Here is a 12151-nt window from a genome sequence, read left to right on the forward strand (position 1 = left end):
TCATGGTCTGCAATGAATAAAATGACTGGACCTCCATCCCTAGTATACATGTGGAAAAAGGCAAAGAGTTGTGGGACTTTGAATGAGGTTTGCAGTCATAGATAGATATTATATAATAATATAGATATTATATAATAATATGAAATGTTATAAAAAATTAATAATTTATTACATATTTCATCAGGGGTACAGCAATATCAAAATGAATATAAACATTATACAAATCAAAAGCTGGACATGAAGTACATCAATTCATAAAAATATATCTTTACATCATAATCAATGAATAAAAAAATCCGTCAATACATTTTATATATAAACAACATGTGGTCAGTCTTCAAATAGTATATCTTCATATTTAATAGGCTCTACGCGTTTTGTGGCTTTTTTTTCCGTTATCTTTCCCATATTCATTATACATTTAAATATCAATTTACATTTACAGACTCAAAGTCTCAAACTAGCTCCTGATGAGTGGACATAGAGCCACGAAACACATAGAGCCTGGATGCAGGAAGGCTGCTACTGTGCGAATGGACTCCATTCTGAATCTTCTTATGTTGACAAAAGAATTGAGTGCTCTTAAGTCCAGAATTGGATGCACTTTGCCCTCTTTCCTGGGTATTGTAAATAGGTTTGAATAAAACCCTTGAAACCGTTCTGTCCAAGGAACGTGGACTACCACTCCTTGTTGTAGTAAATCTGTGACTGCTCTCCGCAGATCTTCTAAACGATCTGAGGATAGTCGGATATTGGAAGGGAAGAATCGCGCCGGTGGGAGAGATCGAAACTCGATTTTGTACCCTGACCTTATGACTTCGCAAACCCATTTGTCCGGGATTCTGGAAAGCCATGGATCCGGGAACCGGCGAAGACGTCCCCCCACCCCAGTTATGGGTGGGGGCGCACCTTCAGGCTTTGGACGGTTTATCTTCAGGTCTGCAGGGGGCGGGCTTTTGCTTGCCCGACCAACGACCCCTGACGCCTCCTGCAGGAGCTTTGGAGGACTTAGTTTTTTCACCCGCGGGACGAAAAAACCTCTTGTGAGCAGAAAAAGAAGGCCCTCGTCTTTGACGAGTTCCTTTACCTTTAAAATTTTGCGGTAAAAAGGTGCTCTTTCCACCCGTGAGATCCTTAATGATCTCATCTAAGTTGGCTCCAAATAGACGCTCTCCTAAAAAGGGGATATTAGCCAATGCTTTCTTGGAACCTTGGTCGGCTAACCAACCTTTTAGCCACAGTGTACGCCTGAGAACCACTGCTGAGACTGATGCTCGCGCCAATAATGGAGTGGCGTCTAACGCCGCATCACACACAAACTGTAACCCCTGTATCATTTGTTCCAACAAATCTGATACCGCCTGAGGGACCTCTTCTAAGTCCCGGCGTAACCACTTGGTCCATTCAGTTACAGCCTGCGAAACCAGACCAATAGCTATTATAGGTCTGAAAGCTGATCCAATCAAGGAAAACATGGTGCGAGACATAGCTTCTATCTTGCGATCCACTGGATCTTTAAAAGACGGAGCGTCTTCTAGAGGAATAACCGTGGCTTTATTCAATCTAGCAATTGGTGAATCCACCACAGGTGGTTCTGTCCATTTCTTAATGAGGGTTTCCTCAAACGGATAACGCCTGTCAATGCGTTTAGAAATAGTAAAAGTGCGTTTTGGCAGACGCCATTCTTCTTCGATTGGATTGCCAAAACATTTGGGCAATGGAAAAACCTTCGCCACTTTGATGCGTTTTTTAGTCCCAAAAGGGATTTCAGTTTCAGCTATTTCCGATGGAATACCCTGTAATCTTAAGGTTTCTTGAACAGATACAATGAGTGCGTTTACCAACGCTTCCTCTCGGGCTATGGCGGATGCCGAAACATCCTCCTCACTGTCTGAAGAGACAGGACCCGAGACACCAATCCCAGATGAAGTACCTGCAACTGCAGAAATAGGCTCAGAGTCTGAATCCGAGGTTTCAGATAATAAGGGGTTAGGCGGGGGTCGCTTTCTTGCGCCCTGTCCCTGACAAGCCACTTCCACCCGGGACACAAAAGTTTCCATAATAGCGGACAATGATTCAATTGTCAGTGGGGTGCTGGAGGATCCCGCAGACCCCTCGAGGGGATCCGGAGGAGATACATGAGTGGCAGGGTCCATGTTAATTCAGGACACTTTTGCCAGCAAAACAAAAAAACTTTTTCTTTTTTTTTTTTTTTGTGTGTCTCCCCCTAGCGCAATAGCGCCCCTCAGAGTACCTGCTTCTCGATCCCACAGAGAGAGTGAGGGACCCCCAAGGCTCACCAACCGATGCAGTGCAGTTTCCAACCAACTGCAGTCAGCGTCTGTCTTACACAGACTGGAAGGAGCTGTTGCTTTTTCCCGGGTAGAAGGACGTGGCTCCGCCCCCTGTGTACGCCTTCCGGCGTTCCCAGCTCTCCACGAGGTAGCTGGGCTCACAAAACATGGCCGCCCCCATAGAAGAGACATAAGACTCCAAAAACATGGCGGCCGGCGTGACCTGAGGACATACATGCACTTGGTCTACGGCAAAATGGCGGCGGACCGCCGAAATAGTTTTCCCAGCACATCCAACCTGCATCTCTGCTAAGAGGCGATATATGGATCTACAGGAGATACACTACAAATAAGGTAGGATTATACCTCCTATGTCTGCTGTAATGTTACAGTCTGCTGGGTAGAGTGTTAGCTCTCAAACCAAGTCCACTTCCCACAAACACATGCTGTATTACAAGGGGGACTTGTAAGTATCAGATATATACTGACCATATATGGAGGGGCCCATAATACATACTGCCTCATAACGAGGAAAAAAAAGGGAACGTTTACTCACCATACCGAACCGACAGGCACCCTCTCTTCACAATACCCTCTCCACCGGGGTGGGGGTTTGTGGACCACTCCGGACGCCTCGACTCTCTGGTTCCTGGCGTCCAAGCGAGACTTTTAACTCGCAAGGTCAGTCCCTCCACTGGGACTCCGTCTCGGCCGACCCAGCGCGGAGCTCTGGTCTGCATGCGCTCGTAGGCAGAAAACCGGGGTGACCACTGGATCTCAACATCCAGCGCGTCGCCCGGCCCCGCATACTTACTTGAATGTGTCGCGGCCGACCAAGCGCAATGCCATGGTCTGCGCGCGCTCGTAGGCCGGCTGGGGTGACCACAAGTGTCGCCCAGTCCGGCATTTTTGCTTGAAGATCTCACAGGAAAAACACTGGAGAAAAACTACCTAAAAAATGTCTTTTTCTTAAAGAAAAAAGTCTTGCCAGGACCAAAAGATCCCAGCAAGGAACTTAGGTCCTTACTCCTGACTAGACAGAAAAAAACTGATTCCCTGTAGCAGAGAGAGGGAGGATATACCCTCAGGGACTGCCCCTAAGGTGGAGCCAGAACGTTTTGTCTTTCTGCCTAGTCCTACTCCTGCGGAGACAACATAACCCAGCTCTTGAGAATCAAGAAGACTACGTCTGTCAATGAGCGATAGAGAAAAGCGATTGCAGCGCTGCACTGGTGGTACAGCAAGTCCCAGCCTAATGCAGTCTGTTAGTGTGTGTGAGGAAACCCACAAGAGACCCAAAAAAACGTTACCAAACCAATCAGGAGGCTTGCAGGAACAATCTGTACAGCAGGGAAAAATGATCTGACACAGGAAGTGTAAGCACCTGGGTCATGCCTTGAGTGTCTGATGCCTTGCCTATGCTGTCCAGCACCGTGGACCACAAAAAAAAGGCCGCCCCATGCATTCCTATGGGGAAGATTTAGAAAATGGCTGCCCATACACTACAATGAGGGATTCTGACATCACTGCAGGGCAAGTTTACAGCAAAATGGCAGCCCCCACGACGTGCCATATGGTTTCCAGGACCCCCAGGGGGGTCACCGAACAGCTGAAGGGGGGGCCTGGTATGTCCAAGAGGCCAGGGGAACCGAGGGTCCGACTATTCCATGGATGGGGCCCACATACACCCCGAGACCGCCAGAGACATTGGGGGGGGGGGGGGACTCTTACTCACCATACCACGGATCAGGTGGGCGCCACTTCGAGCAGACTGCCTCCCAACTGGGAAGGGGGCGCTGCCAGCCAAGGGGTACGCTGTGACTCAGGGCGTTCCAGGTCGTTCGCGTCCCAGAGAGACGGTCCACTCACGGGCTCGTCCCGTCCAACGAGGCTCTGTCATGGTGAGGCCTAGTGCTGGACTACAACCTGCTCACACTCGCTGGCCAGGCTGGGAGACCTTATGGATCTAGAATATCCAGTCCAAAACCCAGCTGGCTGTTGCTTGTAGTTCTCCCAGGAACACTACTTAAAGAATAATGTACAAAAAAATGTTCCCAAAAAATAAACAGCTAAGACCGAAGTCCCAGCAGGGAACTAGGTCCTACTCCTAAACTAGGCAGAAACAAACTGAGGGCTGTAGCAGAGCTTGTGGGGTTATGCCTGCAGGGATAGCCCCATGGGCGTGGTGAAAGCTTTTTCCTGCCTAGTGTCCTACTCCTGATGGGAGGAGCATAACCTAATGGCTAAGAAGAAATAAAGCTGCGTCTGTCAATGAATGATAGGGAAAGATAACTAATTGGTTTGTAAGTAATTAGAACAGGTACATGGGCATCACTTTCCGTTGTGGTTCTGGCAAATTACAACAATCTCAATGATTTTGTTAGCATAATGTTGGCTAGGAGACTGGAACTCAGGCTTTAAGGCCTCATGCACACTGGACGTTATTAGTGATCGACCGATATCGGTTTTTCTTACCAATACTTTGGCCAATGCATATCAGTATCGGCCGATATTTTCGTAGAAAAAAAAAATGTTATTTTATTTATTTGCAGGTACTCTTGTGGAGGGATCTGGGGGTCTAAAAGACAGGCAGTACTCCGGTACAAGCACTTTCCCGAAATATCGGTCACCTTGGTGGCCGATTCTAAAATATCGGGGAAAGTGCATATCTGCCTTTCGATATATCGGCTTTGCCAATAATCAGTCGATCTCTAGACGCTATCATAACGCCAGTAGAAAGCTGTCGTTTTTCAACATTTTTGCAGTGGCGTTTTTCAGCTTTTCTTTAGCAAAACTATACTCCCACAAAAGCTTATGGCTCAAACACACTGATAAACGCTGAATAGCTGCGTTTTTTTGGTGTTTTTTTTAGCGTTTAAGCTATTATCCGAGTTAGAGCATTTTTACAGCTGAAAAACTCCTCTCAAAACCCACTAGTTCTGGGGTTTTTTCCAGCCAGAAAACCCCCCTGTCAAAAACTGCTGATAACAGCCTTTGAGTGCATGGACACATAGGGATAACATGCTGGGGAGTTTATTGGCTGCAGAAAAGAAAAAAAAAAAAGTCTGAAGTCAAGAACAGCAACTGTAAAAACGTTCAGTGTGCATGAGGCCTACAAGTTAAAATCAGTATTTATTGCTAAAAAGTTACTTGGAACCCCCAAACACACACATTATATATATATATACATTTATTTTTTTTTTTTTAAATAGCAGAGACCCTAGAGAATAAGATGGTGGTCATTGCAACATTTTAGTTCACTCTGTATTTGCGCAGGGGTCTTGCAAAAGCAGTTTTTTTGGGAAAAAATTCACTTCAATTAATTAACAAAAAAACTAAACAGTAAAGTTAGCCCAATTTTTTTGTTTAATGTGAAATGTTACGCCGAGAATTGTGTTCTTTATTCTAAGCAAAAAAACTGATTCTCATTTTATCCAGAATCGCGCAGCTCTAATATACAGACTGATTTTACGGTTGTGGGTTTAGTAACACTTTAAGGTTGATGTTTAGGAGAATCCCTTACCTCGCCGGCACGGCTGACGTCAATCCTTACAACTGTTGGGATGGCTTTAATGTATGCTTCAAGCGTTTGGAAGCCCATATCCTTGAATGGAATATATTCTCCAGTAAGGGATTTATATTCACTTTGTAGTCGAGGAAAAGGCACACCATTTTTGTTAGACTGCAAGACAGCCCGCAGCGTCTTTGCTACAAGATCTTTGTCAGACTCCAACATGTTTCTGTAATGCAAAAAAACAAAACAAAAAGAAAAAAAAAAAAAAAACACATTAAAGTATATGTAAACCCTTACCTTGTAAAAACAAGTTAAGAATGGAATGAAAGACAAAAGGTTTGTGTATAGATTTAAAAAACACACAAATAACCCTCCCCCTTGCCCTTTCTCTATACATGATCACATAATCTCTGTTATCTGTTATCAGATGCATAAGGGGCTTAGAGGTTGGGGTGTAAAAACAGCAATACACTGATCTTCACTGTGAATGGATGTGCAAAGGGGCATGTCAGCACAAGATTTTATTCTATGGGTAGGATTCTTGCGCTATCATAGAAAAATTGAATTGAATTATATGATGCTGCACGTACAGTAACTGGTACCTCAAACAGTCTAAGGAAACAATCAATATAGGGGGGGAGTACAGTGCTTCAAGGGTGATTTAGTGCGAATCAGTATATTACATCCATAAATATAATTATCTAGTTTCGAGTCAGCAAGCTCTAATATTCAGTTAGATAAATACTGTTCTTATTAACCATTCGATAAATAAAAATTGCTCTTATTCAAGAGGGAGAAAAAGTGCTTTTGTGCAATATTCAATTCATCAATCATAACATCATAGATTGATGAAATGAATATTGCACAACAGCACATTTTTCTCCCTCTTGTATAAGAACAATTTTTATTTATCGATTGGTTAATAAGAACAGTATTTATCTAACTGAATATTAGAGCTTGCTGACTCGAAACTAGATACTTATATTTATGTACGTAATATACTGATTCGCACTATATCACCCTTGAAGCGCAGTACTCCCCCTATAATGTTTATGTAAGCACAAGCCTTGCCCATTGGAGGACAGGCAGGCTGTGTTCCAAGCACAGCCAGAAAACTGACTACGCTGGGATGGATGTGCTCACATGCTTAATGTGGTCAGTTTGAAATAGTAAAGTAGGGGGGACTGCCAGGATCACCAGGTAGTTCCCACAAAGGAAAAATACAAAGAACAGGATACTTTTTAAGTAAATGATAAAACACATTGAGAATATGAAATGGTAAGAGTTAAATAATCTTTAAAGCAGGGCTCAACAAATACCAGGCGCTAGGAAATTGTGTCAAGGCACCTGGGCTACACTGCAGCAACGCTCTGGATTCCCCCCATGTGCCCCCTGCGGGTGAGCAGACCAAGTTTGGGCTGGCCGGTAATTGAAGCTGTGGCTTTGCGGCCTCTTAGAGCAGGATACACACTCTTTTGTGCGAACCAGCATCATCCTCTAGTGAGCAGGACAGTGAGGAGCGTGGCTGAGGGCTTCCCTTGCTTGCTCTCACTGCCCGCCCACCTCAGACATCTCCTTCCCAGTTTGACAGCTAGGTGCTGGGGTTGTGGGCTTGGATCTGTCGATCTTTCCTTACCGCCAGTGAGTGGACAGGGAGTGGCACCCATCAGTGCAGGAGGAAAAAAATTACTTATTTGCAAAATTTTGTAACACTAAAAAAAAGTTTTTTTTCTTACATTTTCAGTCTTTTTTTCACTCGGCACCAGGCGTGAGCAGATTCGATTGCCGGATGCCCTGGACATGCAGTTCAGGGGATCGGGCAGCGAATTAAAAAACTAGCTCCTAACTGTAGCTGGTTTTTCAATTCAAATCACATTTGTCAAGCCCTGCTTTAAAGGCATATCAAAATAAAGATACTCCAGGTAAAGATCCTTTTGTTCAGTTATGTATTGTTCAGTTATGTATCGATTAGGAAATGCATTTATAATAAAAGCAAACACATCTAGCTGAAACATTTTTTTTATGTCACAAAGTGTAACACCAACCCTATCCCTGCTCCACTGAGAAGATCTTCACAGAACAGCCTTAGTTTCAAAAGTCTCCCTGCCATGCTCTTCGTCTGTATAAGTGTGCTTCAATCTCTATTCAATCCTTTAAAGCTGATCGCTATGTTTTAGTGAACTTAAATAGTTTGTTCGGGCCAAGCTGGTCCAAACTATTTACTTTAGTAATAGATGCAGTGGGTATGTGGGCTATATAAACTTTATGTATCCTCAGCTACATACAGTATATAGCACAGTTTTCAGGCAGCAGCAAATTGAGATGGGCTGAGCGCTGCTCAACCACTCACAGGATGCTTTGCATTCTGTGAATAAAAAGCTTCTGCTGAACGTAAAATCTCATTCAGAAAATACAAAGCTTCCTGTGAACAGCAGAGCAGCACTCAGCCAACCTGACTTACTTCTAGGAGTTGCCAGACCACAGCGCTGTATACTTTACAGTGAATCCGGAAAGTATTCACAGCGCTTCACTTTTTCCAAGTTTTGTTATGTTACAGCCTTATTTCAAAATGGATTAAATTCATTTTTTTCCTCAAAATTCTACAAACTATACCCCATAATGACAACATAAAAGACGTTTCTTTGACATCTTTGCATGTTTATTAAAAATAAAAATCACATGTACATAAGTATTCTCAGCCTTTTCTCAATACTTTGTTGAAGCACCTTTGGCACCTATTACAACCTCAAGTCTTTTTTAAGAGTATGATGCTACAAGCTTGGCACACCTATTTTTCAGCAGTTTCTCCCATGCTTCTTTGCAGGACCTCTCAAGCTCCATCAGGTTGGATAGGGAACATCGGTGCACAGCCATTTTTAGATCTCTCCAGAGATGTTCAAATCAGGTTTAAGTATGGGCTCTGGCTGGGCCACTCAAGGACATTCACAGAGTTGTTCCATAGCCACTCCTTTGTTATCTTGGCTGTGTGCTTAGGGTTGGTTTCCTGTTGGAAGATGAACCTTCGCACCCTTCTGAGATCCAGAGCGCTCTGGAGCAGGTTTTTATCAAGGATGTCTTTGTACATGCATTCACCTGTCCCTTGATCCTGACTAGTCTCCCAGTTCCTGCCACTGCAAAACATCCCCACAGCATGATGATTCCACCACCATGCTTCACTGTAGCCCCTACAGAGTGGTGCCTGGTTTCCTCCAGACATGACGCTTACCATTCGGGCCAAAAAAGTTAAATTTTTTGTTTCATTAGACCAGATAATTTTGTTTCTCATGGTCTCAGAGTCCTTCAGGTGCCTTTTGGCAAATTCCAGGTGGGCAGTCATGTGCCTTCTACTGAGTGGCTTCTGTCTGGCCACTCTACCATAAAGGCCTGATTGGTGGAGTCCTCCAGAGATGGTTGTTTTCCGGAAAGTTCTTGTCTCGCCACAGAGAAAAACGCTGGAGCTCTGTCAGAGTAACCATCGTGTTCTTGGTCACCTCCTTGACTAAGGCCCTCCTGCCCCGATCGCTCAGTTTGGCCAGGCGGCCCACTCTAGGAAAAGTCCTGGTGGTTCCAAACTTCTTCCATTACGGATGATGGAGGCCACTGTGCTCATTGGAACCTTCAATGCTGCAGAAATTGTCTGTACCCTTCCCCAGATCTGTGCTTCAATACAATTCTGCCTCGGAGGCCTACAAACAATTCCTTGGACTTCATGGCTTGGTTTGTGATCTGACATACACTGTTAACTCTAAGGCTTACATCAGCAGGAGGAGGGAGGGGGGGGGGTTACACAAACACACACACACACACACACACTGTATGTAAAACATTACAAGCTAACATTCGGCTTTCAGACAGAAGTGATTACGGCATATGTCCAGTTACTGGATCGCTTCCACAAAGGGTTGCCACCTCATCCCTTTAAACCCCGAACACATTATTTACACAGGTTCTGTGGCCGATTAAGGTGGTAATTAAACTCACTTAGTGCCTTATGTGCAGTAAATTAGCCACAGAACCTGTGTAATTAATATGTGTTTGGGTTTAAAAGGATAGAGGTGGCAACCCTGCTTCCACAGATTTCCAAAACAAGCACTTTTTGGTCCCTTGTGTGATAGCAATAAAGAGAAGAGGAAAAAAAAAAAAATTGTAAAAAATGTAAAACAAATGTTCACCTTTTGTTACATGTTACACCCATATTCATGGAGTAACATATTAAAAAAACATCCCCGCCCCGTGCCCCCCTCCCCCGATTCCCGCTGTGACAGCAGACTAGGAATCTTCTCCCCGTGTCTGCTGTCACAATTCAAAAAAGACGTGGCCGCGTCACTCGTTAAAAGTTCTCTGTGAATGGAAAACTGCAAGGTTCAGCAGCCTTTGCGGCTGTTGCTTTGTAGTTATCAAAGCACCTAAAAAAAAAATTGTGCATTTGTTCTTTTCTATTTTGGGAGCCTGTACAGCATTGCACCAGTGATCTACAGCTCACTGGTGCCGTGCAGGTTTCCTGCAGATCTGTCAAGCTCACTGTCAAGGCCATGGTAGTTCACAGAGTCTTGCTGTCAGAATGTATCAACTTTCTCGTACAAAAAAGTCGATACACTGACAGATCTGCAGGTGACCTGCATGGCACCAGCAATCCGCGGATCACTGGAGCAATGCTGTACAGGCTCTCAAAACAAAAAAAATAACAAATGCACATTTTTTTACTTGCCAAAAAATGTGCATTTATTTTTTAAAAGGGAACTTATCCTTTAAGACTTGACATGCCGAGTATCCATTCACTTATTTCAACCACATCGCTTATATTTTACAAAAAAATTGTGACTACTACCATTTTATTCTCCAGAATCTTTGCTTATAGAAAATATTGTGATTTGCATGGCCAGCAACAGAGATGCAGAGAGCAGGGCCGCTTATAAGGCAGTACAGCCAGGCCCCCTAAAAAAAAAAAAAAAAAAAAGTTCAAAAAAAGGGGGGCCCAGACACCTGCTAAGGAGGCAAGGCTGTACCGATGTTCTTGTGCCTCCCCCTGCAGTGCAGTTAGCTTCTCCCCCCTCCAGGGATCAGTTCCACTATCTGGAACAGGGAAAGGGGGGGGGGGGGGCTATACAGGACCCTGTGGTTTCTAACTGCAGACCTGGCAAAGTGTAACATGAATAATATAGCTCAGGGCTCAACCAACCCAAGGTGCCAGGTCACCATTGTGACCAGAAGCCGAATGCTGCCCACGCCACAACTCCTCTCCCCCCCCCCCGACCCCCAGCCAGGCGGCACCCGCTATGCTGTTCTCTGGTCCGCAGATAGGTAAGCGAAGCCTGGGACAGGCATAGTGGGGTGCCGCCGGTAAGAGGTGGCAGGGGGAGGAGGGAAAGCAGGCACACACATCCATTCTCCCCTTCTTGTTGTTGATCCGGAAGTGATATGCAACGTCATTTCCAGGTCCCTGTTGACAGTTTTCCCAGTCATCAAGGCCGGGAAAGAATGCATCGCAGTGTGATGTGCATTGCATTCGGAGGAGCACAGGGGAGACATCTAAAAATTGAATTTTTGTAAGAACTTACCGTAAAATCCTTTTCTCAGAGTCCTCTGACAGACGCAGCTCTCAATGCTTCTTCACTAATGGGTATTGCGCCATCTACAGGAGTAGACTAGGCAGTGAAAAGATTTCACTCAACACGCCTATAGGGGGCTGTCCCTCACGACATTACCCCAGACACACTGTGCTCTAAAATCAGTTTCGTAGCATGCAGTGAAAGACACAACCAACCCCAAAATAGAGGGGCGGGAGCTGCGTCTGTCAGAGGACTCAGAGAAAAGGATTTTATGGTAAGCTCCTACAAAAATCCAATTTTCTCTTACGTCCTCTGACAGCTCTCAATGTTTCTTCATTAATGGGTTGTCCCAAATCAGTGTAGGCATGAGGGGTGGGAAGAACACAATCAAACTGTTAACCCTTTTCCAAGGCTAAAAATGTAGCCGACAGGGCAACAAAAAGCTCAACCAACAATAACAGGAGCTTGACCTAAAAACAAAACTTCAACCCCAAAAGAGAAACCATGGTCTCTTCATTAAACAGCAGCCTGCAAAACCTTGCAGGCAAAGTAAGCATCTGAAGATGCCATCAAATCGATCTTGTAGAATTTTGTGAAAGTGTGTACAGACGACCAAGTCGCCGCTTTACGCACCTGAGCCACAGATGCCTGATGGCGAAAAGCCCAAGAGGCACTCAGCGCTCAGTAGAAGGCACCCTCACAGGGAAAGGAGGTACCTGACCCTTTATTGAATAGGCCTGAACAATAGTCTGTCTGATCCACTTAGATAGGGTTGCAGCAGACGCAGCCGAACC

The 12151-nt window shown here is 44.8% G+C and overlaps 1 protein-coding gene across 2 annotated transcripts in view; it reads right to left on the reverse strand.

Annotated features, from left to right (window-relative positions):
* Positions 1-12151, reverse strand: part of TDRD7 (tudor domain containing 7) — a 314213-nt gene that overhangs the window by 281683 nt on the left and 20379 nt on the right. For both annotated transcript variants that reach the window (XM_082267672.1, XM_082267671.1), the window contains exon 2: positions 5818-6034. In XM_082267672.1, the coding sequence (XP_082123798.1) occupies positions 5818-6030 (213 nt within the window). In that variant the 5' untranslated portion in view covers positions 6031-6034. The remainder of the gene's footprint in view (positions 1-5817; positions 6035-12151) is intronic.

This window comes from Pelophylax lessonae (genome assembly GCF_965119305.1).
Source record: "Pelophylax lessonae genome assembly, chromosome: 1".
Lineage (NCBI taxonomy): Eukaryota > Metazoa > Chordata > Amphibia > Anura > Ranidae > Pelophylax > Pelophylax lessonae.